Source organism: Capra hircus, chromosome 1 (genome assembly GCF_001704415.2).
Source record: "Capra hircus breed San Clemente chromosome 1, ASM170441v1, whole genome shotgun sequence".
Lineage (NCBI taxonomy): Eukaryota > Metazoa > Chordata > Mammalia > Artiodactyla > Bovidae > Capra > Capra hircus.
The window spans coordinates 95,928,248-95,950,767 of record NC_030808.1 but is presented as its reverse complement, the minus strand read 5'-3'; the positions used below and the strand labels follow the sequence as shown (position 1 = coordinate 95,950,767).

Below are 22,520 nucleotides of genomic sequence, written 5' to 3'. Positions count from 1 at the left end.
TGAAAGGGCTCTTTAAAGTCTACTTGAAATATTCGGCAAGGCCATAAAATGAAATTCCAGAAATCTGCTTTGTGCACTAGTCTTCCAGTTACAGCTTTACTGCTCATCATTATTTCAAAGGCCTTAGTCATCCTAAAACTACAGTTCCTTTCTTTCTTACAAAAACGAGATGCCCTTTGCCTTTTTGGAGAGCAAAGCTTGCGGTTAATGTTTTCTAATCAATCCCGGCAAAGGAAGGGGAATGACAGATGATATATGCTAGTGTTTCAGAAAGGAAGACTGGGAAGTGATAGCAAGCAAAAGGAGAGCCTGAGGCTGTGGGGAGAGAGAAGGAAAACAGGTAACATTTATTGGATGCTTCTAGGCAATTAGCTTGACTTCTCATTCCAGGATGTCAGGCTCTAGGTGAGTGATCACACCATCGTGATTATCTGGGTCGTGAAGATCTTTTTTGTACAGTTCTTCTGTGTATTCTTGCCACCTCTTCTTAATATCTTCTGCTTCTGTTAGGTCTAGACCATTTCTGTGCTTTATCGAGCCCATCTTTGCATGAAATGTTCCCTTGGTATCTCTTAATTTTCTTGAAGAGATCTCTAGTCTTTCCCATTCTGTTCTTTTCCTCTATTTCTTTGCATTGATCGCTGATGAAGGCTTTTTTTAATCTCTCCTTGCTATTCTTTGGAACTCTGCATTCAGATGCGTATATCTTTCCCTTTCTCCTTTGCCTTTTGCTTCTCTTCTTTTCACAGCTATTTATAAGGCCTACCGAGACAGCCATTTTGCTTTTTTGCATTTCTTTTCCATGGGGATGAAAGATGATGTTGTGAATGTGCTGCACTCAACATGCCAGCAAATTTGGAAAACTCAGCAGTGGCCACAGGACTGGAAAAGGTCAGTTTTCATTCCAATGCCAAAGAAAGGCAATGCCAAAGAATGCTCAAACTACCGCACAATTGCACTCATCTCACAAGCTAGTAAAGTCATGCTCAAAATTCTCCAAGCCAGGCTTCAGCAATATGTGAACTGTGAACTTCCTGATGTTCAAGCTGGTTTTAGAAAAGGCAGGGGAACCAGAGATCAAATTGCCAACATCCTCTGGATCGTGGAAAAAGCAAGAGAATTCCAGAAAAACGCCTATTTCTGCTTTATTGACTGTGCCAAAGCCTTTGACTGTGTGGATCACAAGAAACTGTGGAAAATTCTGAAAGAGATGGGAATACCAGACCACCTGAACTGCCTCTTGAGAAACCTATATGCAGGCCAGGAAGCAACAGTTAGAACTGGACATGGAACAACAGACTGGTTCCAAATAGGAAAAGGAGTATGTCAAGGTTGTATATTGTCATCCTGCTTATTTAACTTCTATGCAGAGTATATCATAAGAAATGCTGGACTGGAAGAAGCACAAGCTGGAACCAAAATTGCCAAGAGAAATATCAATAACCTCATATATGCAGACGACAGCACCCTTATGGCAGAAAGTGAAGAGCAACTAAAAAGCCTCTTGATGAAAGTGAAAGTGGAGAGTGAAAAAGTTGGCTTAAAGCTCAACATTCAGAAAACAAAGATCATGGCATCTGGTCCCATCACTTCATGGGAAATAGATGGGGAAACAGTAGAAACAGTGTCAGACTCTATTTTTTTGGGCTCCAGAATCACTGCAGATGGTGACCACAGCCATGAAATTAAAAGACGCTTACTCCTTGGAAGGAAAGTTATGACCAACCTAGATAGCATATTAAAAAGCAGAGATATTACTTTGCCAACAAAGGTCTGTCTAGTCAAGGCTATGGTTTTTCCTGTAGTCATGTATGGATGTGAGAGTTGGACTGTGAAGAAAGCTGAGCGCCGAAGAATTGATGCTTTTGAACTGTGGTGTTGGAGAAGACTCTTGAGAGTCCCATGGACTGCCAGGAGATCCAATTGCAAGGAGTCCATTCTAAAGGAGATCAGTCCTGGTGTTCTTTGGAAGGAATGATGCTGGAGCTGAAACTCCAATACTTTGGCCACCTCATGCGAACAGTTGACTCATTGGAAAAGACTCTGATGCTGTGGGAGGGATTGGGGGCAGGAGGAGAAGGGGACAACAGAGGATGAGATGGCTGCATGGCATCACTGACTCGATGGACCTGAGTCTGAGTGAACTCCAGGAGTTGGTGATGGACAGGGAGGCCTGGCGTGCTGTGATTAATGGGGTCGCCAACAGTCGGACACGACTGAGCGACTGAACTGAACTGAGGCAATTAGCTCATTGAATCCTCCCAATCATCTTGTGAGTCATTTACTATTATTTATGAAATTTTATAGATGACAAAATGGCTGCAGGGAGAGGTCAAGTAACTTTGCCCAGTGTCATCAGCTACTAATTTCCTTCTAAGAAAAGACCTGCTGATAAACTCACACAGTGATGATGGAGTGAAAAATGAGAAAAGATGGATTCTAACATGTCCAGGCCTTTCTGGTCAGGACAGATACAATGGGAAAGCACTGCATGCTGGAGGGGCAGGTGAAAGGAAATGTGTGCCCCTGCCCTCCAAAATGATGTTCCTAGAGTTTAAAAAACAAAATTACTCCAAATACTAAGGTGCTTTTTTTTTTTTTTTAATGTACATCTGGTTATTTCTTTGTTCTTTCACCCGGACAGCTTAACAGTCTTTAATGTTCATTTAACTGGATAAGATGATATCACCAGTTTTGGAACCAGAGAACATTTTCTACATAAAATGCACAAGGATAAAACCTGGAGTGGGATGAAGGAGGCACAGCAAGGCCACTGATGCTATCTGAATAGACTATTCGTTTCTGTTTTCCTGTGCTAGGAAACATCTGGGTTTCCAGTTTTATATCCTTAGGCTCAAATGCTATATTCTAATTTGCACAGCTTCCACTGAAGAATCTGGACTAACGTGATTAAGTCACACTGCAAAAGCTCGGAAGAATGTGGGAAAGAAGGTGGACAATTAAAATCACCCAACCATTTAGAAACATGGGCCCTTCTCCCTCCCCCACCCTTCATTCCCTAAAATACATGCTGTAAGCATCCTCTGTGAAAGCTCTAATATAAAAACCAATTAAGAAATACACTTCTATAGAGTTTTTATACCAACTTACTTCTCTTATCATCAAGGTTCCTTCTCTTGAAATACTGCTGCCGAAAGTATCCGCGTGAGAGGTCTCCAGCCCGTGTGTGCTGACCATTCCCACGTTGTACTGCTCAGCGCTCCCGGGGGCTCCTGTGGGTCTGAAACAGGAGGAAACAGTATTCATGACAGCGTATGCTTGAGAGTCTCTTGGACAGCAAGGAGATCAAACCAGTCAATCTTAAAGGAAATCAACCCTGAATATTCATTGGAAGGACTGATGCTGAAGCTCTAATGCTTTGGCTACCTGATGTGAAGAGCCAACTCGTTGGAAAAGACCTTGATGCTGGGAAAGATTGAAGGCAGGAGGAGAAGGGGATGACAGAGGATGAGATGGCTGGATGGCATCACCGACTCAATGGACATGAGTTTGAGCAAACTCCAGGAGATAGTGAAGGACAGGGAAGCCTGGTGTGCTGCAGTTCCTGGGGTCGCAAAGAGTCGGACATGATTTAGCAACTGGACAAACAAATGCTTAGGGAACATCTGTTTCCTGTCCACGGTGATATATTTTATCGTAGTAAAGTAGATATAACATAAAATTTAAGTGTACAGCTCAGTGGCCTCAAGTACATTCCACTTTAATCTTTAATACTGCAAGGATGCTTGAACTGGGGTCCCACTTCCCCAGTGTCCCTTGTCTTCCTCCTAATAGTCCTCCTCTCCGCCTATTAGCCAGGGTAAGCAACTGGGCCCTGCAAGATCTCCCAGTCCTCCCTACTCCTCTCTGACCAGCAGACACCCTAAATTCTGTACATGCTGTCTCCTCTGCCTGGAAAGCTCTCTTCTACCCCGCTTGCCTGGTTCCCTATTATCCATCTGATTTCGGCTTAACCGATATTTTCCCAGAGAAGACGTCTCTCACCAGCCATCCACATCTTATCCCACCAACTCCTCTTCTTGCTCTGCACCCTTTTTCTTTAATAGTCCTCATCATGATTTGCAATTCTAGATCTTTCTGACTCTTCTAATCTTCACCTTTTTTCTCATTAGAAAAGATGCTTGTGAGGGCAGAATTCTTGACTTTTTGCTCATCCCTAAATACCCAGTATCCAGCACAGAACTTGGCACAGAATAGGAGGATAAAAACAATCATTTGATAAGTAAGTTTTACTTTTATAGAGAATAAATATCTATGAAGAGCATTCTGGTGTACCAGGCATCCATTAACAAGGCTATCTAACTCAAGAGCATCCAATACTTTAAAAAATCTCTGTAATCATCTCATACTGTGGTATATTTATTTCAGTCTGTTTCTTGCTCTTCTATTTAAGATACAGTAGAAGAAGGGAATCGGATCTTGACATATGCTCTGAGAGCAGACACTGATGTTTGCTGTGGCCCCTGGCACAGACCAAAGCACTGCGGGAAACCGAGGACCAGATAGGTGCTGTGGGTACCTGCAGGACTTCAGTTCTCAAGGCTGGACCTATTGTTACCCTACTGTGCAGCTAACTCTCTTTTATACTGAGGCTGAATTTTGAATTAAATACATCTAGGTATGGGTTAGAATTAATGTGTTTGGGAAGAAATTTCAAAGAAGTATTCTTAATATTTCACTCCCAGGAAGGAGCTATTAATAGTGTTACAGAGACATGGAAAAAGAAATTGACGTAATGAATTCTTGGTGTTTTGCTAGACTGGTATATCAGAATAATTCTCATAACTATGATTTCTTTACTCATTTATTTGAAAATCTGTTTTATCTTGTATTTTATTTTTTCTTAGCAGCTTTAAATTCTTTTTTGGGATAAGATGATGTAAGACAAGTAAGTCAGTAAATTAAGCATTTATCAAGAGCCAAAGCTTCCTAGGAAGGGAAGCACTTTCCTTTGTCACTCAGGCATTTTTTGCCCACTGTCAGAGGCTAGACTGGCCTGGTGGCCACTACCAGGTTGACACCATACAATCAAGTTCTCTATCACCATTAGAGAGTCCCACCTGAGTTCAAATATTAAGGATATTTTGCCTCCACTTATCTTCTTTATTCTGATAATGTTCTGATTCTGAAAAGTGAAAGTGAACTCGCTCAGTTGTGTCCAACTCTTTGTGACCCCACAGACTGTAGTCTACCAGGCTCCTCCGTCCATGGGATCTTCCAGGCAAGAATACTGGAGTGGGTTGCCATTTCCTTCTCCAGGAGGTCTTCCCAACCCAGGGACTGAACCCTGGTCTCCTGCATCGTAGGCAGACGCTTTATCGTCTGAGCCACCAGGGAAGTCCAAACATTCTAATCAGAAACATCTCAATATGGATGAATATTCATGAAAAAAGTATTTCCTAGGGCTCTTTCCAGTAAGACAATTCCTTACTTAATTTTTTACATATCTCAGTTAAACTCTTCCCCAATTTTTGCATTTTCATCATAATTTTAGTAAAATTGCCATTACTGGTTCTAACTCTTTTCTATACAGATGTTACGGCAAAGATATGATATATCAATCAGCTTCTTTGTATAATCTTTCCAAAGCTTCTGTGGTCACTACTTCTACCAGGTCCAATTTTTCTTGGAACAATTTAAAGATGAAAATTTTATTAAGATTTATCTGTCAATTTTCAATCAACAGCAAATTTTACAGTGTAGAGTATTAACCACTGTCAGTTTTACATTTCATGGAATATTTTTCTGCGACTATTTCTTCCTGGGTCAATTTTATGAGCCAGAACTGCTTCATTTAATGATAAATTTTAATGTTGATCAGTTTGGGCTGTTTTGAATTTTATTCTACATTAGTTCTACTAGTAATATTCCTTATAGACTGACTAAAGGATGCCTATATTTTTTCCTTAGTCAGTCTTCTAAAATGGTGATCAATTCCTCTTAGAACAGTTGTTCTATTGTGCAGGATTTGTCTGCTGTATTGTGAATCTTCTGAATATATCTGCTCATTCAGTGTGTCTTGTATTAATGGTCCACACCATTAATTTTTCTGTTAACATGTAGTCTGATGTAAGATCATGGCTTTTGATGATGAAAATTCACATAAATTTCTGTGTGCTCCAAAGCACCTCTCTCTACATTTTTTTTTAAAAGGCAAAGTGCAGCCTGTAGTTCATGTTTCAGGGACTGGAAAACATTTTTAAATCATAGAAGACTTCTTGCTGTGTCTGTCACTGTTGGTCACTTCCTTCTGTCCTTCTTACCCCCACCCCTGGTTGTCCTTTAAATTCTGTCCCTGTATGTTTCTATTATGGCTCCAAGCTCCCAGCTCTGCCACGTCAATCTTTACCAACCCCTTAGCAATTCATGCATTCATTTAATTATTAAAAGTTTGTTATGTGACATATGTTGTACCAGATGCTAGAAAAAAAGACCTAAAAAATGAGACACAACCCTAAACTTCCATAAGATTATAATCAAATGGAGGTTGGGCAAAAAACAAAAAACTTAGTTTAGAAATGCAGTATTTCTAACTCAGTGAGAAGGGTAAATAGAAGAGCAGAGGACCAATGTTAACTGGAAGCTACTCCTATCCTCCTTCCTGTGTTTTCACTATCCCTTCCTCTGTTCTGGCTTTCTTCCAATCAGTAAACCTGATGAGGTCTCTCCTCTGTCCCATTTCATTAAAATCTCTCCCTTGAGCCTAATTCTGTATTTACCACCCACACATACATTTCTCTTTTCTGAAAGTTCTCCTTACAGAGTTCTCCAATTCATCCCTCATCACACTCTGGTTGACTGCTCACGTGACCTCCTCCTCTGTTGCTGTTCAGTACTCAGTCGTGTCTGACTCTTTGCAGCCCCATGGACTGCAGCACACCAGGCTTCCCTGGCCCTCACCATCTCCCAGGGCTTGCTCAGACTCATGTCCACTGAGTTGGCGATGCCATCCAACATCTCATCCTCTGTCGTTCCCTTCTCCTCCTGCCCTCAATCTTTCCCAGCATTAGGGTCTTTTCCAATGAGTTGGCTTTTTTTACATCAGGTAGCCAAGTATTGGAGCTTCAGCTTCAGTACCTTCCTATACGTAACATCAAGAACCTAAAGGAAACTCTTCAAGTCACTTCTAAAGTCTCAATGTCAGTGATTCCTCTTGGACACTGCGTTTAGTCCCTTGCCTGTGTCTGATCATCACTCAGCCCCACTCTCCTCTGGGTTTTGAGACAACTTTCCCCGGGTTTTTCTTTTGCCTGTCTGTTCTCTTCATAAGTTCCTCTTAAGATGCTACTGATCCCCAGTACTATGCTTCACTCTATATAAACCACTACAATGTTAATGATAAGAAAATGGAAAACTGTGTGGGAGAGGGGTGGGAGGGTAGAGGAATAACATGGACATCTACTATTTTCTTAATTTTTCTATAAATCAAAAAGTGTTCTAAAAATACTTTATTAATAATAAAATAATTTTAAAAAGCAATAGTTCAAAAACCCCGAGGCTCAAACAACTATAACAGCTTACAGTTAAAAAAAGATCCTCTGTTCTAACAATTATTTTTCTGATATAGAGTCTGGGTAGGAACAAGCAGTTGTCTGAATTGCTACAAAGACTGTAAAAAACAAAACACATCAACTAATTAGAAGGAAAACTATAGAAAATTTATTGTAATTAGGCCACATGTCTAGAACAATAATTCCTCTAATTGGATTTGTCAAAGTGTTCCTGCAGGTATTGATTTAATTCAATTTCAGTATACATTAATCGAACACCTGCTACATGAAAGGCCCTCCGTTTGGCACTGGGTAGTGGATATAAAAGCTGAAGAAGACACAAGCTTGAAACTAAAGAGATTAGCATCTGGAAGAACATAAAAACATGATGCAAATATTCCAAAGCAAGGCAGGATGTGAGAATGTGGGACATAGGGAGAGGACATTCCAAGACGGGGCACAACCCTGGGAGAGTGCACGGCATTTGGAAACGAGGAGGTCAGTTTGGCTGCAGCATATGCTGTGTCATGGCCCCAGGAGTGGAAAGAACTCTTTGTTGTAAGGTGTTAGGCAGACAGCACAACCGCAGCCACACTTCTACAACAGTCCAGAGCCTCAGCACTGGACAGGAAGGCAGAGAGGATGGCAGGCGGGGTGGGGGCGGGGCACAACAATAGAGGGGGGTGAATGGGGCCAGATCCACAGCTTTCTAGTGAGGATGGGAAAGAGGGGACATGAGACACGGGGCTTTCACTGTCCAGACTGTATTTTACGAGACTGTACAAAACTCAAGGGCTATGACAGAAATAGATGGTCCTAATGATGAAGACTGCACTCCATAGGTACATCTAAAGCACGAAATGGGACCTGAGTGAAAGCGGAAGTGAAAATCGCTCCGTGGTGTCCGACTCTTTGTGACCCCATGGATTATACAGTCCATGGAATTCTCCAGGCCAGAATACTGGGGTGGGTAGCATTTCCCTTCTTCAGGGGACCTTCCCAACCCAGGGATCGAACCCAGGTTTCCCGCATTGCAGGTGGATTCTCTACCAGCTGAGCCACAAGGGAAGCCCACAGGGGAAGATGCTGATATAAACGGCTGTCTCTTCGGCTTGCTTGGGCTGATGCCAGTCAGCTAACATGGCTATCATTCCTTCCTTCCTAGTCTATAATGCTTTTATTATTTTCCTGATTATAAAAATAGTGAGTGCTCACCATAAAATTGGCTTCCCTGGTGGCTCAGTGGTAAAGAATTTGCCTGCCAATGAAGGAGACTTGGGTTTGATCCCTGGATAGGGAAGATCTCCTGGAGAAGGAAATGGCAACCTACTCCAGCATTCTTGCCTGGGAAAACCCATGGACAGAGGAGCCTGGTGGGCTACAATCCATGGGGTTGCAAAAGAGTTGGACATGACTAAGTGACTAAACAGCAACAACAACATCATAAAATCAGGCATATATGTAAGAATCCCTTACAGTAGTATAATCCAGTGTGTAAGTTGCTTCAGTTATGTCCAACTCTTTTGTGACCCCCATGGACTGTAGCCCACCAGGTTCCTCTGTCCATGGGGTTATTGTGGCAAGAATACTAGAGTAGGTTGCCTCGCTCTCCTCTAGGGCATCTTCCTGACCCAGGGATCGAACCCATGTCTCTTATGTCTCCTGCATTGGTAGGCAGGTTCTTCACCACTAGTACCACCTGGGAAGCCCTGCTTAGTCTGGAGGTAACTGCTATTACGATTTCCCCTCACTTATTATTTTTCTAGGCTTGAGGCACTGGGAAATAGTGCAGTTGGTTAGTTATGGAATACAGTCTTTGTTATGTGCAGTCTTATAGGTTACATTGCACACTACTAATATGAAGTCAATATTGTATATAGAAGTCACTGTTTTGCACATTGGTATCTACAGCTGCTTGTTGGAACAGTGGGGCTCCATTTCTGAAAAGCTCTTTAGTGTACACTTCATGGTAGTGAACTGTGCTGCAATAGATTTTGATTTTTTGCTCCAAAAATACACAGTATGAAATGTGAAGGTTTAGCTTAAGAGGAGAAAATAAAAGTGATAAGAGTATGATAAGCAGTCTACCTCAGAAATGTCTTACTCCTAAAGAAATCATGGATTTTTTAATAGTAAGAAGTTTTGTAAACATACAACTATTCATTCTACAGCAGAACGTAGTGTATATATTTTATATTCACAAAAATGTCTATATTTAGCAAATAAAGCACACATACACATCTGTATCTTGTTTTTTCTCTAAAGTGTGTTTCACATATAGTTAACTATTTTAAGTGTTCTTTAATGGACAATTGTGTCAATTTGCCTAAAATTTACCAATTCCTCAAAAGCTCCATCAAATTTTGCCTCCACTACAAGCATTCAATGATAGCCTATTTATCACTTCTGAGGAATACAATAATAAATTCTCTGAATGCCTTTACCAGTATCTAGTCTGTTCTCTTTCCAAATCACCTTGGTGAAGCAATTTCTCTCAAACATGGCACCAACAACATCACTCCCCAGCTCAGGACACCTTCCATGGTTCCATGCTGGCTACGTGACCAAGTGCACACTTCTTGGTCTGGCGTCACTAGTCCAGACCCTTCCCCTTTATACCAGCTTTATTTCCACCAAACTTAACCTTCTGTGCCTTTACTTCAAATTCCCTGCTCGCCCCCTGCACCTTACGCACCACACCCCCCCGCCCCGCCTCCACCCAAGCATCCTGCCTGGGATCCTAAGATCACTGCGTTTTCCTTTCCCCCTTGATGGTAGTTATTTGTGTATACGTCTTTCCTCTGGATTAGGTTATAAATGCTTTAAAGCCAGGATACACAATTTCAGTTCAGCACAGTCATGTGTATCCTGCGCTCCAGGAAGTGGCAGGTATGCGTAGAAGACACCACGCGACAGAGATGACAGCATGGGCTCTGCCGCACGGACTAGGCTGTGATAGGCAATCCCCAGAGTGACAAGAGTGTGCCAGATGGCAAAGGAGGCATAGCGCAGCAGGGACACCTACAATTTTAGAAAGATGGGTGTTTCTACCCACAAAGAGATGGGTTTGCCTCTAGAGATATGAGGATGAACACCATTAACAAAATATGACAGGGGGCTTAAAAACCCAATGAGATTTAACATCTCTACCAAGGTGGTCCTTGGTTATTCTTCCAACTATTTATACTACTCTGAAGTTTTCCATGTATAATTATGTCTCTTGTCTACTCTTTGTAACCACATGGACTGTAGCCCACCAGGCTCCTTTGTTCATGGGTTTCTCCAGGCAAGAATACCTGAGTGGGTAGCCATTCTCTTCTCCAGGGGATCTTCCCAACCCAGGGACTGAACCTGGGTCTCCCACATTGCACGTGGATTCTTAACTGTCTGAGCTACCAGGAAAGCCCCAACTAGAATGTAAACTTTCAGAAAGCAGAATTCATGTACACACTTCTTGAATGTCTCAAAGCCCTCTCAATACTTTGAATATCCCAAAGTATGGGGTCTAACACATAGTGGAAGTCTTATCAATCTTAAATCCACCCTCAGAGTTGTGTGCTCAGTGCTTAAAGGGAATTCAAAACATCTGGTAGAAGAATGAATCAATGCTGAGTCAAGACAAAAAGTCAAAGGACCAGCATATTTTGCAGGAACGTTCTGGATTAGTGATTTTGCCTCTAGAACAATTTTATTTGCTGTTAAAAAAGCAATTTAAAGCAATCTGATTTCAAATGTCATATTTTAGCATACTTATGGCTGTCAATAATGGGGTAATCAGCAGTAAAATAACAAGAATGGATTTTTCAGCTACGATAATTGGATTTGTCTTTCAGAACTGCTCGTACGTGAGGATGGTTAATCAATGGATGACATTTCCAGCAGACTAGATGGCCCTGTCTCTCCAGTCTCTGCTGAACAGGACAGTCATCTGTGGCCTGAAATGGCATCTTCTCTACAGGGAATAAATGTGGTGTGATGACCAATGTAGTAGCTGAGCCGAAGAAATGGAAACAAAGAGGAACGAAGGAAAAGTCAGCACCGCTCTCTATCAAAGTTATAGCAAACCAGAGCTGGGCGTTTTGTGTTTATTTGAGGGAGGAAACAAGAGATATATGTGGGTGTGCTTGTATGAATGATTGAACTGGGCAAGTAAAAGGGAAGAGGAGAGGTTCTTTTGCAAAAGGATCCATTCCAGTGAGAAAAAGGGAGTCCCCCTTCACTAAAAAAAGAAAAGAGAAGAAGGAAAGACTGCAAATACAAAGGGAAAGCTAGGTAGCTATCAATATCTGAAAAAGAAGAAGATATGTGGTAAAGTCAGAGAGCAAAAAGGATCACATAAAAGAGACATGGGGAAGATGACGGAGAAAATCCTACCAGGAGTGGATTTAAGTCAAACTCTCAGAGGCTTCACTGTAGGCTTTTGCTGGGATGCTAACCCATGCTGTCTCCTGCATTCCACCCACCTTTGTGGTGGTGGTGATGGAGAAATATATGACTCACGTTATCAATGTTAACCTCGAAATGTTATTGCCTATAATTTTGCTCTTCAGTTTTAGGGTCTGACTTTCAATATCATTTGCCCTGAGTTGACAAGGACCAACAGAGCATCACCCAAGGGACAGTCAACCTCACAACAGCCTAGATAAAGAATATGCAGTCCTTGAAACACTACATATTCTAAGTTACTGTATCTAGGGAGAAGGGGTGAATGTAGAATGATGCTCTAAAAAGTATGTGAATCCCCAAAGTCAACCGATCCTGCCAGAGACCCATATTTCACATTTCTTGTCTTCTTGTTTTGGAGAACTAACTCCTCCTGGCCTACAGTGAAAAAGCAGATCACTTACATCAGTCTGGGTATGTCGCTGACAGCCACCGTCCCGTCCTGGGTCTCACTCTCTCCATCTTCCTCCTCTTCGTCACTGCTTTCGGACTCCTCACTGGAGGAGGAGTAATCTGTTACCTTCTTCAGCGGGCGGTTTGTTTCTTCAATCCGAAGTTCTCTTAATTCTTTGGCCAACGCCGTCAGATCCTACAAAAGAAAAGTTTGTCCAGCAGATATGACATAAATATGAACATAACACTATCTCTTAGCAAGCTTAAGCAACAAGAAAACAAAAGTAAAAAAAAAAAAAACAAAAAAAAGCTCTTTACAGAACCATTACAAACATAGTTACTGCATGAAACCAAGAAAACGATGTTTGTAGCGTGGAGAAACTAGAAAAGAAAGATGAAATAAATTTAAACTTTGTTTACAACCGATTGCTTGACTAGACGGAGACTGCTGGGTTCTGAATCTGCACATGTATATATGCATATGTGTGCTGTGTGTACACATATATACAGACTCTGGGTTCATCTTTTGGGAAGGTGAAGTGGGTCACCCACCCTCAGAGTTAACGGGAAAACACACAAGATTAGAAATAATTCCCCAGTATTTCAGGATCACTGCCCAAGCCACAGTCATGGCCTCTTCTTCATTATGATTGCTACTGTACGAAAATCTAGCATCAGTCACAGAACAGAGCAATTCCCAAGGTTCCAGCTACTAAATGACTCATTCGGTGTGTCATCATTCCCTGCAGAGCCGAGGCACCGTGTCAAAAAATGGCCCACCCCAAAGCCCAGTGCCACTGAAAGTGATAGCCACAGAGCTGAGTGAATCAAGAGGAAGAACAAAATAAAACAAAAAACAAACGAAAACAAACAGAAAAAGAATTCTTTTCTAGAATGGTAGGTGTTTCAGTTTCTTTTGTTTTAAATTGCTGTCAACTGGCAGAAATCCTGGCAAAGAATACAGAAATGAATGTGCAAATACCAAAAGGAAGAGGTAAATTTTCAGTTTTCCATGAGTATGATGAAACCTTTAGCCTTATGGATGTGATGAGGTGGTATTTAGTCACCAGGCACATGGCAGGCAGTGTGCTGAAGATCTGACTACCTTTTAATTTACATGCTTTCAGAGCAATGCAAAGGGAAGCAGTTCTGCAAAAGCATGGCCACTCTATGTACATGGGTTAAACTGCCCTTGGCACACAGCATGCACATGAAGAAAAAGCAATTTGACATCAGTCTTACCATTTCTCCCTATATTAGTGACCCATGTGGGAATCAGAGCATTCAGTGAGAGACAGGGGATTAGGGAGAAAGAAACTCATTTGAAAATACTAAATCCCACAGTTTTCTTAAGGCCATATTCTCTCTTTATTTTAATCCAAAAATGTATTTGTCCAATTTGTCTGACGTAAGGTCAGAGTAATACAGATAATGTAAATAACATCTGATAATCTATCCTAGTAGATTAGGAGAAAAACTGTGATAAATATGTGTAACTAAATTATAAATATAATTTTATTTTGAGAAGACAACAGATCATCCTGTTTCTTTACTGTTGCCTATATGTCAGGCATTGGTATATTGGTTAAGACTAAGGGCAGAAGATGGCTCAGGTTTTTCGTGGTCAAAACTTAGGAAGTTAAGTGAAGAATTTATTTCTAATTTCATAAAAACCAAAGGGGCAGCAATGGCAACTTCACATTTGTTCTGTAGTCATTTGAATGGAAGCCCTTGGAAAAGGGAAGCTTCTGAAAATTCAAATTGTGCATTTTCCACACAAACATGCTCACTGGGCTTTTACACACATGCACACAGCCATGGCCTCACTCTCAGTGGATATATTTATCCCATCCATGAAGATGAAAACACACTTGTATTAAAAAGACTCAAAAGATGTTTGAATATAGTGTATACCATTAATGAGGAGAAAAATTATGGCGCAGAATTTAAGGTAAATTCATTATTGGTTTCTTTGGCAATGAGCCAAAATTCAAAACGCTTATATTCAGATTTCAGCTTTTTACCTCTTATTTCCTCGTAACAATTGCCAATGTTTACCTTTACCAAATTGAGGAGAAATGAAGGGTATTATACCCTTGAGCACATTGAGAAAATACAGTTTAGATATTTGTTAAGGCAATTAATGAAAAAGGACATTATAATCCTCTAAACCAATAAAATAATAAAAAATTAGATAAATTTATTTTGTATTTTTTGTTCTCTATGTTAGGACCATGATATGTCTCATCAAAGACTATACCTAGCATTTAAAATGTACTTATTAAAAATTTTTATTATAATTTAAAGAGAGAATATGGTTTAAAAGAGTTTATTTCTAATGTCAATAATTCTGAATAAAATATAATGATATTAACTTTTATTTATTTAAATTAATAATTCATTTTCCCCATGGGTTGGTTTTCCTTATTGCTGACATTTCAAAACAAGACAATTAAGATTTAAAAAAATCAAAACTATTTAGAAACATTTAGCTGGTCCAAAGCTCACTGATTTAAAGAAACTCTCAATTGTTAAAATGATCTAAATTTCTCCAAACACTGTATTTAGGAACACTTTAAAGCTCTGACATGCTTTATAATTTCACTTTTAATTGGAGGTTTTTTTTTTTTTTTTTGGTTTCTGTGTTATTAAAACGTTATCGTTCCTGAAGCATTACAAATAATTGCAATTTCCTTTTAAGTTTAATTGGTAATAGCATGGTGGGTGAGACATATATAAAAATCCCAAGGTAACAATAATGAGTAACTTGAAATTAACACTCCAGCCAAAAAAAAATTTAATCTTCCATTGCCCATAGTCTATACATTTAGTGAAGATTTGTTCCTTGTTCATCTATCCTGGAGAAACTTACAATAGTAAAGTTATAGGAAACAAACATGATCTAAAATGGACACTATTGGGTTCAGATCCATTTTCATATGTTTTATTTTCTGACAATACCCATTTTCTCCATGTAATGAGTTTTTATGGTAATTTATTGCTTGACTGTCACAAGCCTGGAGCTAAAAAGTATTAAAAAAGAGAAAAAGGGTGCTATTTACCATGAAAATATTTGAGAATATATAAGTGAAAAAGAAATATGGCAAAATGGTAAGTTTTCTGACTACAGAGTACAGATAGTTAAGCAGCTCTTACCCAAACTTTTTTTTATGCAACACTTTTTAGAATCAATTTGGTATAATTTTTCTTTCAAAAAAGTTTACTTAATCTGACAATTATGCATACTCTGCTTTAAAAGGTGCTCTTTTAGGTATCTTTTTAAAAACAATATAGTTTACGAAAATCAGTTCAATTTTTTAAACAATTAAAATAATAGTTAAAAATTTTAAAGTTGGTCTTTTCTTTAAAATTTACTTATTTTTATTTTTGGCTATGCTGACTTCTCATTAGAGCATGCAGGCTCTTTGTTGCCCTGAGGCACGTGGGATCTTAGTTCCCAGGGATAAAACCCACATCCCTTGCACTGAAAGGCAGATTTTCAACGACGGGACCACCAGGGAAGTCTCGGTCTTTTCTTTACATTTTAAAATAATTCATTTCATTTTTAGGAAGTGTGAAGATATGACTTGGGGAAGTCACTTGTCATCAGTATCTTCAACTGGGGAAAAAAGGGTTTGGACCACCTGTTATCATTCCAGTTCTGTCCAATCTATATATGTGCTCTGCCAGTTGTCAGATTTCTACGTACTAATGAAAAAAAATGCTGGTAAAGCCAGTGTTTGCTTTTGTATCTGATCTTCATGACATCTGTTTAATTGTGCTAAAGTGAAAATAATATTTATTTTGGAAGGTGTATTCAGTAATCAGACTACTCTGCACAATCTCATAACTGCATTAGGAAGGAATGCCAAATGAATGGACTCTCCCCCAGACTGACTTTTATAAGAACTCAAACCATTAAATTAGCAATAAGAAGCAATTATGTCTTTGGCATTTTAAGACTGCTCATCTCAATCTTGGGTTATCTAAAGGGCACATCAGCCACTGGAGACTGGAGAAGCCATATCAAGACCTAGGAATGAAGACAGGAGAGAGTTAAGCTTCTTCCCCTGTGGCACCACTGACATTTGGGGTGGATAATTCTCTATCGCAGGTTATGTTCCTGTGCACTGTAGGGTGTTTAGCAGCATCTTTCTGCTCTACACACAACATGTCAATAGCACTGCTTCCCATGTCCCACTCGTGACAATCAAAACTGACTCTCGTGCGCACTCCGTTGTGTCTGACTCTTTGCAACCCCGTGTACTGTAGCCTGCCAGGCTCCTCTGTCTATGGGATTTTTCAGACAAGAATACTGGAGTGGCTTGCCATTTCCTCCTCCAGGGAATGTTCCTGATTCAGGGATTTAACCTATGTCTCCCGTACTGGCAGGCAGATTCTTTACTGCTGAGACACCAGGGAAGGCCCCCAAACTGACTCTAGACTTTGCAAACGTCTCCTAAGAGGAGGGCAGCTGGGGGATAGTCATTCCTCCTTGAGGACCACCAGGTGATGGAGAACCAAGGAATCCCATATTTTCAGTGGTTGGGATCAGGATACTCAAGGATAGAGTTATAAGAATCACCTTGAGGGCTTTTCCCAATCATCTATTGCTCCAAGATTTTGGTGCACAGCTTATATCCTCTCAATTACTTATACCTCTGTCTCCTACCCCTCATCTCTGCCCAGTGTGCTAGAGTATCCTGAAATAAATAAAGCAATTTTTAAAAGCCCAAAATAACCTGGGTTAACCAGACAAAATCCATGAGAGTCCTTTCCCCCCTGACAGCCACCTCCAAGCCAATTTCTGGACTCATAAGAGGAAACCTTGAGCTGTGTACACACACAACTATTTTATTGGTAGCCTGAGCACCAGAACTGTGTGGGAGAAGGTTGATAAAAGCTGCGATAATCCCTGTCCTTCTCACTCTCATGAAGAGGAGGGGCAAGGCTGCAGCACAGAGCAATTCAAAACAATTCCCTTTTAACTTTCTATAAATGCACCCACACACTGTGGACATGTGGAGTCTCATTCTTTTGTGAACAATAATTCTTTAACTATGAAAACTTTCTTTCTAAGTCACTCTGAATGGTAAGGTGGTTGTAATTCTGAAAACGTGAGGCTTTTTGGTAAAGATCAGACACATAGAAACATGCTTTTCCCACCAAACTAGTCCCATGCCTCAGGCCTTGCCTTTACATAGCATGTCACACTTCAGAAAATGCTCTCGAACACACACGATCTTGCGGGAACCTAAACAATCTTGTGAGTGAGGCAAGGCAGGTGCTTTTATCCCCACTGAACAGATGAGGAAACTGTGACCCAGAGAGTTTGTGAGATTGGCCCCACCAGTTATTTATTACGGGAGCCAGAATTTGAATGCAGCTCGTTGACCCCAAAGCCAGTGCTTTTTCCACGTCATTTCACAAAAATGGTGCTCAGCAGAGTTCAGCCTGAAAGCCATAATGCTAGTCTTCAGATTTCATGCAATTAGACTCTGCAGAAGGCCTGTCTCTTCCAAAACAATTCCACTACGTTGTATTCATGCAGGCCTGACAAAGAGCAGTGAGGCAGTCACCCTTCTTAGCGAGCTACCTAAGAGCGGCAAGACCATATATTTTTCTAATGGAAAAATGTCTCCACCGATAAGGAAATAAAATTACTTAACTGGTCAGGATTCATTAACCAAAGTTGATGTTGCTGCTGATGCTGTAGTTAATGTCCCACAAAATTAATCTAACAATACCCAGTGACTCCTTGTTCACAAATCACACTCTATAAATTTGGAAGGCCCTAGAAAAAGATGTCTCTTTTTTCTGTTAGTAAAACCACCATCCCCTAGCCAGGCTGGCGAGTATAGGTGAAGAGCTCAGGATTTGCTACCAGAAGATACTAGAATGAGAAACTGCCGATATCAAAGCACTAATGCATATCTTCAGCCAGACTGGAACACTGGAAATGTGACATTTTGGCTTTAGGAGGAAGGTCTCTGGAGGTTTAAACGGTGTCAGAGGCACTCAGGCTGGCTTTTGTGGCAGGGATTGTCCTCCCAGCAGATCACTCTGAAGGAATGAAGTTTAAACTGAGATCCCATTGGCCACCTTTCTGAATATCAACCTCAGGAAGTCAGTTTATATTCACATCTTGTAAAAGCATGACCAAGAAAAGATAATACTAACCTCATCTATAGCTTTCTTATAGCTCTGAGATAAGAGGAACCCAATCCAGAAGAATCCACGGGAGGGGAAAAGACGAGAAGAAAGGCAGCAGGTTAAACACAAAATGGGAATGGTTAGTACACAACTGATAAAGGCAAGGGGAAGGAGAACCTCTGCCCAGAACGGTGTCAGTTCCCTTCATTGCTACCCTCACTGTACTTCCTTACTTTTAAAGGTGAAAAAAACAAACTATCTTCACATTCATTTCACAGAAAGACTCTCGAAAAATTCAGATAAAACAAGTGGAGAGTAAGTCATCCCAAATTCATTTCCAACTTTGAAATTTCGGCCTCCAAGCTCTTTTTTATTTCTTTAAGGCTATCTGGGGTCTGATGTGCTACAGCAGTGGAGCTAGATTTCAGGTTGTCAGGTCCTCTATGAGATCATGCTTATCAAGTTTTGGTCCAGACAATGCAGTCCCAGAGCAGCAGAAATGTTGCAATATTAATTCATATGGAAAATAATGTGGAGGAAAGGCCAGAATATTTAAGAAAAATCCACAGAAAGTGCCCAAATATTCTCAACTGCTAGTTTCAACATCTCTTTGCCAAAGCTGCTGAGTAGAAATCATGGAATAATAGGAGTTATTTCTCTTCCTGTTTTGTTTTCTAACATAGTGCTGCTGCTGCTAAGTCACTTCAGTTGTGTCGGACTCTGTGTGATCCTATAGATGGCAGCCCACCAGGCTCCCCCATCCCTGGGATTCTCCAGGCAAGAATACTGGAGTGGGTTGCCATTTCCTTCTCCAAACACAGTGCTAATGATCAGCAAAATATCCAAAGGTAGGAAAGCAATCCTGAATCAGCTCAGTTCTTTCCTAATCAGGTATGACTTCCTTCCAGATGCTTCTAGCACCTGTTCTTAATAAATTTAACAATTTTTGTTTCAGAGTCATGAGCGCATCCCCAACTACTTTACCCTGTGGGTTCTCTGGTAAATGAAAAGAGCTCAAAACTCTTCTGAGAAAAAAGCACTCACAGCTGGGCGACTTGGTCGGGTAATTTCCCTGGATTCTTCTGGTTTCACCTTGGAGGGCTCATGGGGGAGCACTGGTGATCCTTCCGACTTACTGTTGGCTAGAGGAAAGAACAGAGGGCCAAGAAAGATAATGACCATCAGAAGGTGCTGGAGTTCTCTGGTGAGTCATCCTTGCGATGACTCAGCGGACCGCTCACTCAGCCAGACAAATCCTCAAGCACATCTGTGAAAAAACAGTAAATGTTCCGGCAAACAAAAGCAGCCATACACATTTAGGCTTGTCACCTGGAAGTCACTAGGAACAATAGGAAAAACTGAAAAAAAAAAAAAAAAAAAAAGGAAAAACTAGCAAGCTGCCACCATTTACGGAGCACCAATGTCACACCATGGTTAGTGCCAAACACCTTTTAATGTCAACTGTCTCACTGAGTCCTTGCTGTAACCCAATGGCCTGGCACTGGTTTCCTATTTCACAGTTGAACACAGAGAAGTAACACAACTAGCCCAAGGTCACACTGAAATTGTTGGCAGAGCTGGTATTCTGTCTGATTTCTCAAAGTCCTATTCTCAATTATCATGGTAAACCAGCGTCTGAGTTATTCTATGTTTGATTTTTTTCTTTTACCACTTATCCATCAGGATAAGTGTTTTTGATGAAATGCTGTGGAAAAAGAGAAACTTGTTTTACTTAGGGGAATGATTTTTAAATGGGCAGAGGGGAGGATGAGCTAGTTGTCTGGCTCCTTCAAGGAAGAAAGAATGAGGTGAGGGAGGGAAGGAGAGTTTGGTGATAAAGGGGATGTGCCCTGGAATAGAGCAAGGGTTGGGGGAGGGCTGCTACAGAGTGAGGAGCATCTCTCTGATTTATGAGCTTACAGGTTAGAGAAGAAGCAATCTCAGGTGGGAAATACTCTTTGGTTTGGTTTCAGAGTGGTTTTTCCTGGGTAGGGACATAGCAGGGTAGGACACACTAGCTTTTAACCAGAAGAACTAGAGGTCAAAGGGAAGAAGTTAAGAATTAAACCTGAACCAGATCAGAAAATTAAAATGATATGCTTAAGTTTGGATTTTCTTTAGCATTTGCTCTAATGAAACATATTATTTTATTTTATATGAACAGAAAAAAAGGTAAGAGAATGGCACTTTTCTAAAGTTAGTAAGTCTATATCTGGATCAAAGCAACAGAAGCCTCCACAGTTCTGGGTTGTCATGGATGTCAGAAGATTGTAAGAAGAGGCAGCTGCAGGCCAGTCCCCGCCCCAGTTCAGAGACAAGGCACAGTATGTCTGACATTCACCTTTTCAAAATAGACATACAGTGAGTTTACTTAAAAAAAAAAAAAATTAGGAGGTAAAGAATGATTGTGTCTATTAAAGAGGCTAAGAAAGAGTAAAGAACTGGTGCTTTTCATCAGGCAGAGTATTAAGTGTTTTCAAATTGCACTTAAAAAAATCCCAGCCTTCATTACTTGGAAGCAAAATTATCTTCTGAAGAAGGTTTATGCAGAAAGAGTACATTTTGATTAGCTAGAAACAATAGGTTGTCATGTATAATTAGCTGGACACGTTAATGTTTTTCACGAGTTTCCTCATTATTGAAAGCTAAACAATGAAGGATGACTTGAATTAAATGGTCAGAGAGGCTAATTTTTACCTCACTAATAGGAATAACCAGAAGGGTCAAGTATATTTTTTAAAGTCAGAGATTTTATATCTTCTCTCCAGAGCATATTTATTCTACATTAGCCTTTATTAACGTTTAGTTTGAGAAATACCTTGTATTCTGAATACTGTTGACACAAGGGGAAGAGGGTACTTGTGGGTCATGGAACTCTAACTAAGCAATCAAATAAAAATGGAAATTGAGCTGTCTGATGACTACATTTTCAAATGAGACCAGTATTCTGCGATCTCCCTGAAGAATTCTGGTATCTGCAATTAGAAAGGATTGGGTCCATACTGATGTCACACACGTGACTGGGATGGTGGACCACTGCCCTAAGGAGACTGAACCCAAGTGGAGTTAAGGGGCTTCTCGGCATCACATGGTGGTGGCCACACCAGGACCAGGAGTCACAGAAGTCAGGAAGTAATCTGATTCCTTGTCCAGAGAAGCCCTCCTGGAAAGGTAGGGGAAAGCTTTACCTCGAACCCGGGTCCGCTCGCTGGATCCTGCTTGTGACCCAGGCTGAGAGCCGCCTTGGGAGCTGGGCTGGGAGCTGGGGGTGCTGGAGCTGGAAGAACTGCCACTGCTGGTCCTCTGCAAGGAGCTCTCCAAGATGGGCTCGGTTCTCCGGAGGTCGGGGTTGCTGTAGGGACAGCGATGCATAGGGCTTACAGTCTCAAGAACTGGCCACTGGTAGACACAAGTGTAGTCCAGTCCTGCCCCCAGTACAAAGGGATGAAGACAGTGCCTATGTGACCTTGCATTAAAGGGGTCAATGTTAATGACAGTCATGCTGTCTTCTGTGGAGCTTCTGGCCAGATTCCGCATCTGGACAGGATGAATTCTTGACCCAACTCTTGGGTCATCTCACATCAAACATATTAGCTCTGAAATGGTGAATCTTCAAAGGAGGCTGTCTTTGAAACCCCTTTTCCTATGCTCATTGTAAAACTGCTACTGCTAAGTCACTTCAGTCGTGTCCGACTCTGTGCGACCCCATAGATGGCAGCCCACCAGGCTGCCCCGTCCCTGGGATTCTCCAGGCAAGAACACTGGAGTGGGTTGCCATTTCCTTCCTTCTTTAATGCATTAGCATTAAAGTGAAAAGTGAAAGTGAAGTCGCTCAGTCGTGTCCGACCCTCAGCGATCCCATGGATTGCAGCTTTCCAGGCTCCTCCATCCATGGGATTTTCCAGGCAAGAGTACTGGAGTGGGTTGCCATTGCCTTCTCCGTATTGTAAAACAGTAGAGAATATGAAAAGATAAAAACAAGGGAGCAATGCATGCCATCTCTGAATCAAGAGACATTCA

General features: G+C 41.0%; 1 protein-coding gene across 6 annotated transcripts in view; it reads right to left on the bottom strand.

Moving 5' to 3' along the window:
• The window catches only part of TNIK (TRAF2 and NCK interacting kinase), a 396,955-nt gene that overhangs the window by 27,396 nt on the left and 347,039 nt on the right, over nt 1-22,520 (bottom strand). For 4 of the 6 annotated variants that reach the window (XM_013964598.2, XM_005675313.3, XM_013964609.2 and 1 more), the window contains 5 exons: nt 21,689-21,852; nt 19,545-19,642; nt 18,528-18,551; nt 12,359-12,543; nt 3,112-3,241 (listed from right to left, as the gene is read on the bottom strand). In XM_013964598.2, the coding sequence (XP_013820052.1) occupies nt 3,112-3,241; nt 12,359-12,543; nt 18,528-18,551; nt 19,545-19,642; nt 21,689-21,852 (601 nt within the window). The remainder of the gene's footprint in view (nt 1-3,111; nt 3,242-12,358; nt 12,544-18,527; nt 18,552-19,544; nt 19,643-21,688; nt 21,853-22,520) is intronic. The other 2 variants (XM_005675314.3, XM_005675316.3) reach the window with 1 other exon arrangement.